We start from the raw sequence: 19,027 nt of genomic DNA, 5'->3' as shown, positions 1-19,027 counted from the left end.
GGAACAAGGAACATCAATTCCATAAGGATAATCCCTTTCCTTGACTGACTGTCAGCCAAAATATTCTTTCTGTTAGGAATGTGGCAAACTTGGAGGGTAATTCCTCTTTAAGTTGAAAGCTAAGGAGCTTCCAAACCTCCACATAGAGAGAAGCTGCATATGCGCCTCCTTGCCTCCTTAAGTACCTTAGCACCAATATGTTGTCTGAGGAAACCATCATGCAGCAAACTCTTATATGGTAGATGCACCCTTCATGGGCTGAGAACACTGCCCTCATTTCCAAATTGTTGATGTGGAGAGAGGACCATGAACCATGAATAATCACATTTCTGGCTATAGATGAGTGCCCCATGCCCCATCATAAATCTGCGAACAGGTAGGAGTGCAGTTTGGGGGGGGGTTGCATGGAGACACTGGCCCAAAAACATTACTAAATTGTCCACCAAATCAGATGAAAGTTGAAATTGCTATCTATAGAAATCAGAACATTTAATGAGTCCCTGTGCAGTTCAACACTGTCAAAAGAAGAAACATTATCTGCTGCCAAGTTAAAGGTCTCCAGCTGAAAAAGAAAAAGATGAGCTGACAACATGGTTTTACTCTCACTGAGAAACTGATCTAGTCTGAGGGCTTCAAATTGTGGCTCAACCAATCATTGAGAAACTGATCTAGTCTGAGGGCTTCAAACTGTGGATCAACCAATCACTGAAATATTTAAAGATTGGGATCACAAGTGACTTTAATTGGGCTGCAACTACTCCCATAACCCTTGAATGGTTCCACTAGCAGAAATCTGATTAGGACAGATAGGTTGATAATAAGACAGGACTTTCCCCTTCTCTTGGGAAGCAGGAAAATCCATGAGTAAAAGGCTGATGATTGGTCTTTTATCACATCCTTCTGAAAAGGGTTTGAACCTCTTGCTTAGATTTAGCTGGTGGAAGAAAATGGGTGACCTTACTAAAGGAAGCAGATCCTGAAACCAATTTTGTTAGCCATTTTTTATGATAGGAAGAACCCAGTCATCAACCATTACACATGACCAGTCCCCTGAAAATAGCTTTAGTCTTGTGCCAATAGGAACCAACAGAAGAGGTATGCTTTGTAACAGAGGAAATGCTTCTCAAATGCTGCTCATCCATGTACTTAGGAAAAAGGGAAGGGCCTGCAAACTTCCTCCCTGGGCCTTTGAGGTTTGCACCTCTAGGAAACACCTGCCAGGGGAGGAGCTCTGAAAAGGGGTTGCCGCTTTGATTGTGACTGCACAGCATTCAAAAGGGTGATCAGAATGATTTGAAATCATTTTAACCAGTTTCAAAAAGCCATGAGTAGACACAAGGATTGGTTTCTCAAATCCTGAGTAGCCATGGAAGAGATGAGCCCTCCACCAGATGGTTCTTACTGTGCTCCCTGTGGAGATGAAGTTCACATGACAAGGCCACAGACAAGGACGATACATGAAGAGACATTTTTGCCACTGCTTCAGACAAACAATAAAGAGCCATTTGGCAACAGAGATTCCAGTTTCAGCAAGATGAACAAGGCTACTAAAAAGAGGTCAGCATGCAAAACTATAGTTTTGATCTAGCATTTTCCTCTAAGGACTCCAGAGTCTTCGTGGAAGGTGAGCCCAGGAACCTTCTTCCTCGCTTTGTAGGTATGTCTACACTTGACAAGATCCAAGACTAGTCTTACCATTAGCTGCAGAATGGACAACCATCTGTTCTCTTGGAGTATGTGTAAGAAAAGGAAGTTGGGTGTGTGTCCCAGGGGGATTTTCTGTGACAACACCAGCCCATACCCTGCTATGACATGTTCCAGTATAAAAAGCTGAAAAGAAGATTTTTATACACAAAAAGACACATCCTGTGCAACTGAAAGCACAAGGTAAAGCATGAATCGTGTCACATTACTTGGGTGTTTTCACAAATTTAGATGCGTACAAGAAAGCAATTTTTAGCTCAGGATGGAAAAACATGATAATCAAATCAACCAGACTTTGTGAATGTTTGGAGATACTAAATTGGCAAAAAGCCAGTAGGTTATGATTCCTAATAATAAACGGAAATATCAAGGAAAGATATCAGAAACAAGTAATAATAAAAAAAAACCTGTGTACAGTAACTGAGCATGTGACATAAAGGAAAAATAGTAGTATGTGGCCTGCTTACCATGTATAAAAGTAGCACAATTCATGACATGGGTACTGCTTACCGTGTATAAAAGTAGCACAATTCATGACATGGGTACTGCCTACCATGTATAAAAGTAGCACAATTCATGACATGGGTACTGCTTACCATGTATAAAAGTAGCACAATTCATGACATGGGTACTGCTTACCATGTATAAAAGTAGCACAATTCATGACATGGGTACTGCTTACCATGTATAAAAGTAGCACAATTCATGACATGGGTACTGCTTACCATGTATAAAAGTAGCACAATTCATGACATGGGTACTGCTTACCGTGTATAAAAGTAGCACAATTCATGACATGGGTACTGCTTACCATGTATAAAAGTAGCACAATTCATGACATGGGTACTGCTTACCGTGTATAAAAGTAGCACAATTCATGACATGGGTACTGCTTACCGTGTATAAAAGTAGCACAATTCATGACATGGGTACTGCTTACCATGTATAAAAGTAACACAATTCATGACATGGGTACTGCTTACCGTGTATAAAAGTAGCACAATTCATGACATGGGTACTGTGAATTGTTTTGGAATGACCAATAAAATGGATAAAGGTGAGTCCACGGACAACAATTTGTGCATGGATAGTAAAAATTAATCAAAATACCCATGATTAACTAGAAAAATGTACATCCAAATTTGAATCACTAACATCTCTGTACAATAATAAGAATAAAGTACAAAGCCATACATCACATGTATGGAACGAATACTAATATAGCTCAAGAAAGCTTAAATTACCAGAGATAAAACTCGATTGGGTCTACAAAGAATATATACACATGAGTATCGTAAATTCTCCTGCTGACCCATGAAGCGGTGGCAAATCTTCAATGTAAACAATATAGACATAACATATGTCAAATCTTCAATGTAAACAATATAGACATAACATCATGTCAAATCTTCAATGTACACAATATAGACATAACATCATGTCAAACCTTCAATGTAAACAATATAGGCATTACATCATGTCAACTGAGAAAAGAATCAAGGAGCATCACACATAGGCAAGACTGTGTGGGGTGTTCTAATGTTCAGAAATCTTCTGGTTCACCTTAATGGGAGGACAAATTTTCATCATATGGTTGGGGTAGTTTCCTCCCTGAAAAGCACCACCTATGCAATAGTAACAGGTATGTTATTGGTGATATATATATATATATATATATATATATATATATATATATATATATATATATATATATATATATATATATATATATATATATATATATATATACATACCTGAAAATTCTGTGTACATATGTAATTGATTTAGTTAGTGAGACAAAAGATATAATAGATATAAGAAATGAATGACACAAGTTACAAGAATGACAAATTTTGAAAATTTATATAGATTTCACAAAGTATTAACAAGTGATTAATTAAATCAGTAGAATTACAGTCTTACATCTGAATAGAATTAAAATTTATAATCAAAAGACAATGAAATAAAATATACTCACATGTTACATAAACCATTAGGATTGCTATATATCCACTCCTTAAATCCATGGTCACAATAAAGTACTCTTCACATGGAAGCTGTGCAGATGTATGAGAGAAGCTTTTTGTATCAAACAAGCTTAAATGCAATTGACAGGTCTAAGTGACATACCATATACGTACATGTGTAAGTGACATACCATATATGTAAGCCTTGTTTCACAGCTCACACTGTTAAATTATTATAACCGTAAATGATAAAATGAAATTAACAACAAACAATTGCTAACAATATGACCATATTAAATAAATTAGCAGATAATATGTGTAAAAATTAAATTTACACAGCAAACAATAGTTTGCCAAGAATTATGTCTCGAATGCTACCTGGCCTGATACAAATACAATGTATATGTTTCACTTTACAATCACCTTGACCTTGCATGACATGTAGAAGGAGGTTATGAGTACAGGAATATGAAAGGGCAGTGCTGAGCGAATGTACAATCCAAAATTCCTGGGTTATAGATCTAAGACCATAACAAAAGTGTCATGCCATTATCGTATATTATGCATCAGCCATACGGTAAATAGTAGCATTACCAGTAAACTATCTTTATGTAAAATCCTCCTTCATTGGTCAAATCCTTGACCTTTTCAATAAAAAATAACAGGCATATTTTTTGTCTTAAATGCAAGGTATCTTGGTAACCCTGACCTTTGACCTATTTGCCTTAAAACTTAAAGGTATCTTTGTTGTCTCAAAGGTAAATCATCCACAAAATTTGGTCATAGTTTGTGACACATGACTTGAGACATTTTATGGAAACCATCTTGCTTCTTAGAGTCCCTCTGATTTTGACCTTTGAACCCTAAAATCACTAGGTGTCTTCCTTGTCTCACATGCAGTCCATCTACAAAGTTTAGTCAATGCATGTAGTATGGAACTGAATTAGTTTTCTGGAACTTTCCCCACTTTTATTTGCTGTAATGTTGACCTCAAACATATTGATCCCAAATTGAATAGCTGTCCACCTTGTCTCAAATCCAAGCCATCCACAAGGTTTGGACAAGAACTAAGATCCCATGCAGAAGACAGTAGCCTTTTGACCACAAAATCAACCTTAATGTCTTTCTTGTATAATATTCAGTCTGTTTAAAGGGTGGTCATGATATCTGGCATAAAAATTAAGTTACTGCGTAGGAAGTTTCTTCCTTACATCAAATGCAAGCTTTATTAATAGTAGATGGTCAAAAACAGTTATGGTGCAGAAACGAAATTTGGATGGATAGACAGACAACATCACAACATAATATGACATGGTATGATGACTTGGTGTCTTTTTTTATAGAAAAGGCATGCAGCTCCCATTCGGGAAGCACTAATATGTTAAAAGTGGATGGATGAACAGACAACCTCGTTTAACATATGTTCTGCCTTATGGTGGGAATATAAAAACCAAGAATTTTGAATGAACATGACCTTGCCTAGACGTCAGAGTGAGGGCTGGAGATGTATGGATACGAAAGAAGATAGCTCCCTATTTCAACAGTCCAAGTGTGATAAATGACCATATTTCAACAGTCCAAGTGTAATAAATGGCCATATTTCAACAGTCCAAGTGTGATAAATGACCATATTTCAACAGTCCAAGTGTGATAAATGACCATATTTCAACAGTCCAAGTGTAATAAATGACCATATTTCAACAGTCCGAGTGTGATAAATGACCATATTTCAACAGTCCAAGTGTGATAAATGACCATACAGAAAACATTTACAGAAAATTAACCAAATTTTTCACCTTAGAATCACAGGGAGGTATGGGTGCAGAGATATGAAAGAGCAGTGTTTCCCAATTCTTAAGCATTCAAGCTCTAACTCCAAGGGTTGGGGTTTGAGATACAGAAAAACTTGAACCACTGTTAACAATATTTACAGTAGAAAGATAGTAACAGTCTGACCACTGATTTAATAAAGAAAATCATATGGTTTATACTTGGTGACTGCATCATCTTATCAGCCTTTCTTTGTTAACTGATCACCATAGTATTAAGTTACGACAGAGGACCAACATTCAGTGATAAACGGTACTCAGACTTCTCTCATGTCAATAAGCCACTACAATTTCCTTTCAAACCGGAGCTAGATATTGTCTGTCAATTTGCAGATCTAGGTCTATAAATTCAATGATCTTGGGCAGGGGCCTAACACTTTTTTGTTTCTGTCCATTAGTAGCTGGAAAAATATTTTTCTCAGATTTTTACCAAAATAACATATCATATCCATGATATTATTTAGAAAATATATTAATTATCTTGAGCTGAAAGAAAAGAAAATATTTCAGGTCAAAAGATAATTATGGTCCCACCCCCACCCCAAAAATTTAATAGTCAACACCTTATCGTAGATGAATTGGCCATGTTCATGTTACTGATGTACAAGCTGAACTCTAAAAGCTGTAACTCAAGCAGGGTGTTTAAGCTGTAACTCAAGTGGGGTGATTAAGCTGTAACTCAAGCGGGGTGATTAAGCTGTAACTCAAGCAGTGTGATTAAGCTGTAACTCAAGCGGGGTGATTAAACTGTAACTCAAGCATAGTTATTAAGCTGTAACTCAAGCTTTGTGATTAAGCTGTAACTCAAGCAGTGTGATTAAGCTGTAACTCAAGTGGGTGATTAAGCTGTAACTCAAGGGGGGTGATTATGCTGTAACTCAGGTGGGGTGATTATGCTGTAACTCAAGCAGGGTGATTACACTGTAACTCAGTCGGGGTGATTAAACTGTAACTCAAGCAGGGTGATTAAGCTGTAACTCAGGTGGGGTGCTTAAGCTGTAACTCAAGTGGGGTGATTGAGCTGTAACTCAGGCGGGGTGATTAAGCTGTAACTCACCCGGGGTGCTTAAGCTGTAACTCAGGCGGGGTGATTAAGCTGTAACTCAAGCAGGGTGCTTAAGCTGTAACTTAAGCAGGGTGATTAAGCTGTAACTCAGGCAGGGTGATTAAGCTGTAACTCAAGCGGGGTGATTAAGCTGATATTGTTAAAGACATTTTTCTGTTGACATTCAAGAGTTTATTCATGAATATTGAAAGTGTTGATCCTAAAGCCAATAATTTCCTAGATACACTATTGTCATCGTAGGAAGAGACTAGTATTCATAAATAACACTCAACAAAAGACGAAATATTGACTGGTCTTGAGAATATTATGCAAAATTCAGACAAGAAACAAGCTGTGAAAATCATAGGATGATTCACAGCCTAGCAAAAAAATACATATACTTAACAAAATTCAGACACGAAACAAGTTCTCTAGTGAAAATCCTAGGATGATTCACAGCCTAGCAATGGAATACATATACTTAACACTTTCACAAATAAATAACTAAAACATGACATTTTGTTTGTTGTTTTTTTTTACTTTGAAATGTTCCTAAAAGGTGGCTTTGGCCAGAATATGTTTCATAACATTCCATTTGGTCACCATGTTGGCATATATGACATATGCCAAACTTGTGATTAAAGGATCGTAAATATACAGACAAAACTGTATGTGTGTTTTGTTTTGAGTGGGCAGGACAAATGATGCTTGATGCTGCATAAGAATATGTTGAGGCCATTCAAGTTCTTTCCCAAACTAAGAACAAAATTTATCCGGTGTTTCTACTTATTGCTGCATTGAACATAAGTGATAATTTAGGCAGATATTTCTTTTAACAAAATGAAGATTCAGTCTATCGAAAAGCAGACTAGACTTTTAAGAATCGTTTGAAAAATATTTAACAAAAAAATTCTTAAACACTATTGTTCTCTTTCATCTCTTTATTTTCTACCTGAATAGTAGAAAGAATTCAAAACAAACAAACATACATTTCCATTAATTTGTCCCAGTAATGAAAAGGTCTCAACAACAATATTGTAACAAGATTTAATTCATCTAAATTTGAAAATCTAAAGAAGTAAACATTTCCCAGCATGTATCCCAGTATGAAAAAGCCTCAACAACAATATGTAACAAGACGTAATTCTTTTAAAATTGTGTTGAAATCAAACAGCTCCGTGTCTACCTTTATGTTGCAAACGTTTATCAGTTTTATCGTCAGACTTACTAAACAAATTTGATTAATTGCTAATTTTAATAGACAAAGTGTATGTTGCTTCACATAAACTTTCCCTTTTGTTATGACTCTTTGGTCATAAACTAAGTAACAGAAAGAAGCAAAGCAAACAAGTTTTGTCAAACTTATTAAGTAGTTTAATAATTAGTTATACATGAAAATGTGAGAGGAACTTACAGTTGTATGAATTGAATCCAAAATAATCCTGACAAAGTTCAATAGAAGTCCAAATGAATGAAAAGTTTTCAATTTCAAAACAGAAAAATTACATTTCCATCAAGAATCATGACATCAATATGGCGTTGTCCAGAACTCTTTGAATAATTCACAATAATTCCAGAATAATATTATAGTAAAAAAATAAGTACTTTCCATTTCCACTGAACAGTCAAAACAAATGTTTTTCCTTTCAAATAATATCTAAGTAAACATAAAAGATGTCTGCAGATTAACAACAGGAACACAAGAAATCCGAATGACTCCAAATTAGGAACACAAGAAATCCGAATGACTCCTAAATAGGAACACATCTCATTGCTCAATTATCTCCTTATATACACCTTGTACATGTATTATGACAACATCTCACAACATGATGAAATCTTAATACTCAAATTATCTCGAACTTGAATATTTCATGTGACCTAGCCCAACTAATGGGAAGTTACTGCATTCTTCTACAAGCGTCTAAACCCCATCAGCCAATGAGAAATTAACACAAAGTTATCATTAAGCCTTATTATAGGTAAAATCAAACTACTGGTAAAGATAATCTATACAATTTACAGCCATGAATGAAAATTACAAAAATTAGATAAAATCCTGTACAAGGAGTTACCAAAAATATAGATATCCAAACAACTTACAAATATAATTCCCTAGATCATATTTTTGAAACTTTGAAGCTGAAATGGCTTTTTGTTAAGTTTGGTAATTTTGATGCTTTACACTGTGGAATGTCTCTTGAGAATTAAATATGGGCTAAAGTTTTCTCCAAACATGGAGCATTTCTAACCATGCCTTGAATAGTGGCATGACTCCCTGAGTCTTTCTTACTTTGTCTGGACTTCAAAAATTTTGAAACTAGATTTCAGTGCAAAGCATTTGCACCCTCTCTCTCTCTATCTCTCTCCCTCTCGTATGATGTCATTTTGCACAACAGCTTCATCTGAGAACTCATTGTCTAACATTCTGTCCAATGTATAATTATCAACCTCAATGAACTCTAATTTCTTGACCTATATACTGTAAAATGCACACATACTGCGTATTGTTGCTTACAGTACTCTCCCATTATCTCCAGCTGGCTTCATTCAAGATATTCTTTAGATATATCCGTAAACTGTGTTTAAAAAAATTCCATTCAAATTTCATCATACACTCAATTAAGCCTGATTTTCAAACTCCTTCACAGACTGCTCCGGTGGCCTAGTGGTTAGAGCATCTGCCTCAGATGTGGGAGGTCGCGGGTTTGAGCCCCGGCTGAGTCATACCAAAGACTTAAAAAATGGCACTAACAGCTGCCTCGCTAGGCGCTCAACATTAAGAGGTTAGTGTTAGGACTGGTCGACCTGGTTTCAGGATAATGTGACTGGGTGGGACATCATGCTACATGTCTGCAGCATGAAGCCCCAGTGCTAGACATCACTATAAACTGGCACACTGCAGACATCATAGCGATATGACTGAAAAATTGTTCAAGCTACATTAAAAATCAAAATCACACACACACACACAAACACACACAAAACTCCTTCACAAAAGTGACAACATGTGAGTTGTAATATCTGTATCAGTACCATTTTTATTCAGAACAAATCAAATATTGTGAGAAGTGTTTTAATGGTAAACCCATGTTCAAACTACCATTTATGCAAGAGTGACAATAAGATTATTTTATATGGCCACTACAGTACCCTGTTGGAGGTCTGATGAACCAGCTACCTATTGCAACAGTGTTTTAGTGAAAACTCCATGTCATTAAGACATGCCATTTTGGATATTTAGCCATGTCATTAAGACATGCCATTTTGGATATTTAGTCATGTCTTTAAGACATGCCATTTTGGATATTTAGCCATGTCATTAAGACATGCCATTTTGGATATTTAGCCATGTCATTAAGACATGCCATTTTGGATATTTAGCCATGTCATTAAGACATGCCATTTTAGATATTTAGCCATGTCATTAAGACATGCCATTTTGGATATTTAGCCATGTCATTAAGACATGCCATCTTCGATATTTAGCCACACATTTTTTGAGGTTAGATCAGCACTAACTTAATATAGGAAAAACAACATAATGAATAAAAAGGAATGTTGTTTTCATTTTTTTTAAAAAGGAGCAATGTTGTTTTTGCTGTTTGAAAAATAAGAAATTAGGTAAGACTATCCATTCAGAGAAATAGCTGCAGTAAGATTTTCTCACATTGTGGGAATTCATGCTGGCATTATGTTCACTTACTTAGGACCAACAACATACAGTGGAAAGACATGCTGGCATTATGTTCACTTACTTAGGACCAACAACATACAGTGGAAAGTCATGCTGGCATTATGTTCACTTACTTAGGACCAACAACATGCAGTGGAAAGTCATGCTGGCATTATGTTCACTTACTTAGGACCAACAACATACAGTGGAAAGTCATGCTGGCATTATGTTCACTTACTTAGGACCAACAACATGCAGTGGAAAGTCATGCTGGCATTATGTTCACTTACTTAGGACCAACAACATACAGTGGAAAGTCATGCTGGCATTATGTTCACTTACTTAGGGCCAACAACATACAGCAGAAAGTCATGCTGGCATTATGTTCACTTACTTAGGACCAACAACATACAGCGGAAAGTCATGCTGGCATTATGTTCACTTACTTGGGACCAACAACAAACAGTGGAAAGTCATGCTGGCATTATGTTCACTTACTTAGGACCAACATCATCAAGTGATGCTGGGATTATGTCCAACAACATACAGTGGAAAGTGATCAGCAAAAATCCCATATCGGCATCACCATGCCTTCAAGAGCAGTGATCACGTGATTTTCAAGATGGTCATCATGTTGGAAATCTGATCAGTGCCATTTTCATTTAGGACCAACTTGGCATCATGAGAAGCCATTTAGTGAAAACCTGATATTAATATGACCTTCCAGTTTTATCATGGAAGAAATATCATAAGTACTGAATTCGGAGAGACATGGAGTGAAGAATCATGAAATGAGAGTACGTTATACCATGTTCTAAACAAAATATATACTTGTGTCACTTTGGCATCCTTGTGTTATCAATTTTGTAATGTTTTGTGCAGTACATGTATATACTTGTGTCACTTTGGCATTCTTGTGTTATCAATTATGTAATGTTTTGTGCTGTGTATGCTTGTGTCACTTTGGCATTCTTGTGTTATCAATTATGTAATGGTTTGTGCTGTACATGTATATGCTTGTGTCACTTTGACATTTTTGTGTTATCAATTATGTAATGTATTGTGCTGTGGATGCTTGTGTCACTTTGGCATTCTTGTGTTATCAATTATATAATTTTTTGTGCTGTGTATGCTTGTGTCACTTTGGCATTTTTGTGTTATCAATTATGTAATGTTTTGTGCTGTACATGTATATGCTTGTGTCACTTTGGCATTCTTGTGTTATCAATTATATAACGTTTTGTGCTGTGTATGCTTGTGTCACTTTGGCATTTTTGTGTTATCAATTATGTAATGTTTTGTGCTGTACATGTATATGCTTGTGTCACTTTGGCATTCTTGTGTTATCAATTATATAACGTTTTGTGCTGTGTATGCTTGTGTCACTTTGGCATTCTTGTGTTATCAATTATGTAATGTTTTATGCTGTGTATGCTTGTGTCACTTTGGCATTTTTGTGTTATCAATTATGTATTGTTTTATGCTGTGTATGCTTGTGTCACTTTGGCATTCTTGTGTTATCAATTATGTAACGTTTTGTGCTGTATATGCTTGTGTCACTTTAGCATTCTTGTTGTTGTTGTTGTTGTTGTAGAGTTTAACGCCATTTTTCAGCACACGATAGGCTATACATGGCGGCCAGTATTAATGATTTGGCATTCTCGTGTTATCAATTATGTAATGTTTTGTGCTGTATATGCTTGTGCATAATGGGCATGTAAATGTGTACAGCATTAGACTAGATCTAAAATCACAGTATGTGCTGATACATCAGGCTCTATACTGTTCATACTATTTAACATTCCAATGAACAGCATAGACCCTGATCTGCCATGGCAATACAAATGAACAGCATAGACATTGATCTGGTCAGAGCAATAAAAATGAACAGCATAGACTCTGATCTGCCAAAGAAAAAAATGAACAGTATAGACCCTGATCTGGCCACAGCAATAAAATGAACAGCATAGACCCTGATCTGTCATAGCAATATAAAAAAATGAACAACATAGACCCTGATCTGGCCACAGCAATAAAAATGAACAGCACAGACTCTGATCTGTCATATCAATAAAAATGAACAGCACAGACCCTGATCTGGCCACAGCAATAAAATGAACAGCACAGACCCTGAGCTGTCTGCCATATCAATAAAATGAACAGCATAGACCCTGATCTGGCCACAGCAATAAAATGAACAGCACAGACCATGATCTGTCTGCCATAGCAATAAAATGAACAGCATAGACCCTGATCTGGCCACAGCAATAAAAATGAACAGCATAGACCCTGATCTGCCATAGCAATAAAATGAACAGCATAGATCCTGATCTGTCTGCCATAGCAATAAAATGAACAGCATAGACACTGATCTGGCCACAGCAATAAAAATGAACAGCACAGACCCTGATCTGGCCACAGCAATAAAATGAACAGCACAGACCCTGATCTGTCTGCCATAGCAATAAAATGAACGGCATAGACCCTGATCTGGCCACAGTAATAAAAATGAACAGCACAGACCCTAATCTGTCTGCCATAGCAATAAAATGAACAGCATAGACCCTGATCTGGCCAAAGCAATAAAAATGAACAGCACAGACCCTGATCTGGCCACAGCAATAAAATGAACAGCACAGATCCTGAGCTGTCTGCCATAGCAATAAAATGAACAGCATAGACCCTGATCTGTCTGCCATAGCAATAAAATAAACAGCATAGACCCTGATCTGGCCACAGCAATAAAAATGAACAGCATAGACCCTGATATGTCTGCCATAGCAATAAAATGAACAGCATAGACCCTGATTTGGCCACAGCAATAAAAATGAACAGCACAGACCCTGATCTGGCCACAGCAATAAAATGAAAAGCACAGACCCTGATCTGTCTGCCATAGCAATAAAATGAACAGCACAGACCCTGATCTGGCCACAGTAACAAAAATGAACAAAACAGACACTGGTCTACCATTAATAGTAACAGCACCGATGTTAATCTGCCATTAAAATGAACAGTATAGATCCTGATCTGCCAGCAGAATAACATGAACAATATAGATCCTGATCTGCCAGCATGATATCATGAACAGTATATATCCTGATCTGCCAGCATAATAACATGAACACCATAGACCTTGATCTGCCACAGTAACAAAAATGAACAAAACAGACACCGATATATCAATAATAGTAACAGCACTGATGTTAATCTGCTGTTACAAGGAACAGTATAAATCCTGATCTGCCAGAGCATCATTGTTGCAAGTTATGAGGGACGATATGATAAAATCCTTTTTCAACCATGGTTGCCTGCAACAAGATTTTCTGATTTCTTGATGAATATGCATTTAAAAAAGTCATCAGCAACACTAGTAAGAGTCTCCTACACATCAATGAACTTTTATTGATCAATTAGTGACTGTTTGGAAGAGAAACTGATTTTTCTCATTTAAAGAGCATTAAAGGTAATGATGGGTCAAAACTGCAAGAATATTTTACTCATGTTCACAGTGTTTGGTTGTTGTTGTTGTTGTTGTGGGGTTTAACGCCATTTTTCAGCACATGATAGGCTATACATGGCGGCCTGTATTAATGGTGGAGGAAGAACCCAGGAAAACCCCGGAAAGAACCACTGACAAACGAGAAGCTACTGGCACGCTTTCTCACATACCTACATTGGCTGAATCCGAGACTCAAACCCATGCAGACAGAGGTGAGATGGCAGTGATCCGTAACGGAGAACGCTTTCGACACTCGGCCACTCGGGGCCCCCACAGTGTTTGGTTATGTATATTCATGAGAGACAAGAAAATCTTATTGAAGACTGCTATGGGTGACAAGGCAGCATAGTGAATTTTGGGCCATGCATTAAAAACAAATTAAATTCTACTCTGTCAGAGCCATCAAATGAATAGCATAAATGTTGATCTGCCAGTGAATTAGAATCAATTAGTGAAGGACCTGATCTGCCAGTAAATTAAAATGAACTGCATCGACTCCGATGTACCAGCACATTAAAATGAATACTAAAGACCCTGATGTACCTGCACCTTAAAATGGACAGAATAGACAGCTGTCCCAGCATGGGGACCATTTTGATGAAATAGTCCAGACAAATAGTTCATATGGGATCTTAGTGATAAATCCATCCATCTACTGCGCTGACTGCATCTTATGACTTCTATACTGGAGATTTTAATTTCAATTCAGTGAATTATCAAGAATATTTCTCACAGAAAATCCAGTAATTCATGGCATAAAATATATATTTATTTGTAATGAATGACTAGGATACATAGCAACATAAATGACAAAAGAAATGTTTTCTTAAGTTGCAAATAAAAACAATACACCTGGACTGCAATATTACTTGCTTCAAACAAACAATTCATTCAGTATGACATATTTATAAATATGATAAAATAAACAGATAAATAATGCCCCTTCCATTTGGATAATTTTATAAAAGTATTATCAGGTCTCATTACATCAAACAAGTTCATTTCCAGCCATATTAACAAATATGCCATTATAAAGATCATGCCTTTAACATAGAGGAATTAGCTCCCTTGCCCCATCCTTGACAAATCAAGATGTGCAAATGAAAATTAATCTGAAATATAAATATATACTTCGTACCTAATATCATAGCAATTTTATTCTTAAATTTTAAACATAATTGCCTACATATAAAGCTAAATTTATCTCTAACAAAATGTTTACTAGTGATCATCTAACAAATCTCCACAGATAAATTATCACAGGGGAAGGAAATATGATTGCAAAGAACAATACATAACAAATGAAATCATTTGTTACAGGGAAATTGCTGCTGGAGTCAGAGGCTGGATATCTTCTTATAAACATAAAATTTCCCATTGAACGTATTTGTTCCAATTAATTTCTGTCTGAACCTGAATATTCCTTTGTAGTGAAAGTTGTTATCTAGAAAATGGACTTTACCAATGTTTTAGTTAAAACGGAGCAAAAATTATGATGATGAGACTCTACTCTGTTTCAGAAATCTATCTGCAAAACTTATAAGCCATAAATTATTGCTTTAATTGCAAAAGGAAATTTATTCATAAATTAAGATCTCTGAAAATACTCACTCAATCACATTTAACATTAATAAATTGCTCTCTGCTAAATCCAAATTCAGCTGTCCTGCCTATATATCATACAGACAAGGGGAAACAACTTTTACAAATTAACTCCCCTGTTCCAGAAACAACCTATTCTGAATGGCACAAGTCAACGTGAGCATGGGATACAACTCAGTAAAGCACTCACCAAACAAGAAGTTGAAAATTAACTCAACATAGATCAAAATAAAATACATCTAAATATCAAATTAACTGAAATACAATAACTAATTTTATGCACTGAAGAAAACATCATTTGTAATCTAAGAAAAGATAATTACATTTTTAAAAATCTGAGGAACAGTGAGGTCTTTTTTCACTGGACTGTTATCTGAATGGCTTTGAATCCAACTGAGAATTTATAGAAAAAGACACCTTATAATTTCTTCTAAACTGATTCAAGATTTCTCATTTATATAAGCAAAGAATGAAAGCAACACCTCATTGATGGGGTTTTAAAAGTAACTGGTTAATTGCAAATCTATGAAATTTGTTGACTTTCCATGAAATATCAAGTCTTCTGCATAATTTTTCTAAAGAGAAATGCAAGAATACTGACAAATATTAACAATTTTATCATATAAAATATACATAGGACATGTATAAATAATAATTCATTGTAATAAGAAGAAAAAAATTTAGTTAATAAAAATACTGGAATGTACAAGTAAATTATGAATGAATTTATATTTTCCATTATAAATGAACAAAATGTACAAGTAAATGAAGACTTATTTCCTTCATGAGTATATACCATTCATATAGAGATTCTTCCATGATAAAAAGTACACTGTATATTCAGGCCATATAGTTGGATCTATAAGAGAGGTTTCACTGGCCGCATAAGGCCAGAATTGGTCTCTGTGATAAGGAATGATTCACTGCATTTCATCTTATTTTTTGTACCCTTTAATGTTTTGTACACCATCTAGCAATAAAAATAATAATTATATGATTTGCATTTTTTTGTACACTGCACTTCACATTTTTAGTCAAATCCTTTAAATTTTTGTACATACCAGTTCTAATGTGAAGATTTACATTTGTGAAAAAATGTGAGAATATTGCCTTTGTATTGTTTTTAACCTTGTATTTTGCTGTATTTAAATTGGAGATTTCAAACTGCTTTCAAAATATACTGCGATATGATTTAGATACATAGCTTTATGTTACCATGGGGATTAATTTTGGGCAAGTTCTTAATTGAAGCATCAAATAATGAATCAGGAGATTAAAAAATAGAAGAATTACTGTTTATACTTGTGCAGAAAGGTCTTTCATCATTTTGTTTCTTTATTAATTCTTTTATCACATTTTTACTGGTTGTTATTTGCATCAATAAGTTTGTTTCTAATGGCTTCAAAGTACAATTTACAAAAATCAAATGACCAACTTACTGTTTTGCTGAATATATGTCTGATATAATCCCATTTGAAAAACATACCTCTATGTTGCAGCAATTAAAAACTTGCCTGAAATATCAAATAATGAAACAGGAGATTAAGAAATGAAAGACTCAGCATTTGTAATTGTGCAAAAATGTCAATTTCATTCTTTTATTATCCTTTTCTGCCGCATATTTTGACATTTTATACTTGAATCAAGAAAAGACGTTCACTTTTCAAAAGGCTTAGAAAAAATACAGACATACAATTTAGATATCTCAAACAACCAATGTATTGCTTACTGAGTATATGTTTGATACAATCCCATATGAAAAACAGAAACCTTTTGATGCCTTGATAAAAGTCTTACCTGTATTATTTGTAAACTTCATGCTAATATTTAACTGAGACATACAATATTGAAACAGTATCAAGAAACTAAGAAATAATCAACAATTATAACCATGCAGGAAGGTTTGATCATCTTATATTGAAAGGGTAATTGGTTTTGTTAATTTTAAATCTACTTTCATTCATTGATCCAACCTTTTTTGTCTTCTTTATCAGTAAGAAAATATGACTGATACACATGATCTATTGTTGTCATTAAAATATCTACTGCTATTCATTAACAACTGGACAATGGCCTTGACCCTTAAACAATATAATTAATGAGTGCTCTTTATTAAGGTGGTCATTGTAACAAAGCACAAAATCAGTTTGAAGCCATTCAGCATTTTCTATCCAATAGCATTATATCTCAGGACTTGCTAAAGTGAAGACCACAGACCATTGGTCAATTAATCCTATTGTTTAATTATAGTAATGCACAAAAAAAACTATAAAAATCTTGTCCTTTTCAATCATAAATGCAAAAAGTCATTGACTCAGTGAATTTGATTTTTTTTATAACATTGTTCAAGTGCTTGTACTGTTTTTGCTGAGATATGGCTCTGTTATTACCTTTTTCCAAACAAAAAAAAAAAGAGACCTTTGTTCCACTGACACATATATGCACTGATCCACCTAAATAAAAGCAGAAGAGTGGACAAGGGTGGCCTGGAAAGACAAAGGTGACGCCTATCAGTTGTGTGTTCATGCAGTTTTTAAATTTGTCATACACAAAGACAATGCTGCTGAACTGAACAAGACATACATAGGTGAAGTAGACATACAAAAACTGCAAGTGAAACAGAGTCCATTGATACTGAGACTGTTCCTAAGCCTGCAATAGACAAGTTGACTACAGCAATAATTTGAAATGCAATAGACAAGTTGGACTACAGCAATAATTTGAAATGCAATAGACAAGTTGAACTACAGCAATAATTTGAGAGACATGATGAGGCAAAACTCTGTGAACTTAGGCCATTAGCTGCAAAGTACCTCTTTACATGGAGTATTTTGTCCAACTGGACAAAAATGGAATTTGCAAAAAATATTTAGAAGTCAGAGAAAGATCTCTTCCAGATCCAGGTTGGCCCATGACATATTCACATGAGAAGAAGCCGATGTTATCCTGTTTATATTGTATACAGGGCCATCACATGCCTGTAGCAATTGGAACGCTACAGAATTATTACCATTACTGTTATTCATGAGGAAAACCCAAAGTTTTAATAATCAAAAATTGATATCTTTTCCAAGAGAAATGGACTTGCAGTAAGGAGGGAAACCTGCATATCTCAAATACTACTGCAAGAAATTGAGGAAAAATGGACTCTTCCACCAAATATACTAAAAGAATGCAGGAGGAGGAATTTGATTGACATTTAATTGGAATCATGGATGAAACACCTGTGTGTTCTGACTTGGTATCTAGGAAGATTATTTATAGAGTTGGGACAACAGAGTTATGTGTTCAAGGTGCTGGTAGTGACAACAATAACTTGTGTATCAACATGCCTGACATCTGGTGACTTGTTTAATGGAGAAAAAGAATCTAAAGATCCCAAAGGGAGTTATAGAGACGGTTCAACAAAAAGCCTGTGGGGCCCTGAGTGGCCGAGTGGTCTAAAGCGCTCACCGTTCCGGATCACTGCCATCTCACCTCTGTCTGCGTGGGTTCGAGTCCAAGGCTCGGCTAGCGTGGGTACGTGGGAAAGCCTGCCAGTAGCTTCTCGTGGGTCGGTGGTTCTTCCCTGGGTTTTCCAGGGTTTTTCCTCTACCAGTTATACTGGCTGCCATGCATAGCCTATCTTGTGCTGAAAAATGGCATTAAACCCTAGAACAACAACAACAACAGCAGCAAAAAGCCTGAATGGACGAATACCTT

The 19,027-nt window shown here is 35.6% G+C and overlaps 1 protein-coding gene across 2 annotated transcripts in view; it reads right to left on the bottom strand.

Annotated features, from left to right (window-relative positions):
• The window catches only part of LOC149808193 (uncharacterized), a 110,786-nt gene extending 106,994 nt beyond the window's left edge, over positions 1 to 3,792 (bottom strand). For both annotated transcript variants that reach the window (XM_089974509.1, XM_089974518.1), the window contains exon 1: positions 3,683 to 3,792. In XM_089974509.1, coding sequence (XP_089830635.1) covers positions 3,683 to 3,731 — 49 coding nt within the window. In that variant the 5' untranslated portion in view covers positions 3,732 to 3,792. The remainder of the gene's footprint in view (positions 1 to 3,682) is intronic.
• Between the last annotated feature and the right edge of the window lie 15,235 nt (positions 3,793 to 19,027).

The sequence above is a fragment of the Sinohyriopsis cumingii genome, chromosome 1 (assembly GCF_028554795.1).
Source record: "Sinohyriopsis cumingii isolate HCF-2022 chromosome 1, ASM2855479v2, whole genome shotgun sequence".
Taxonomy (NCBI): Eukaryota; Metazoa; Mollusca; class Bivalvia; order Unionida; family Unionidae; genus Sinohyriopsis; species Sinohyriopsis cumingii.
The sequence above is the reverse complement of the archived record's forward strand: the minus strand, read 5'-3'. Positions and strand labels throughout refer to the sequence as shown.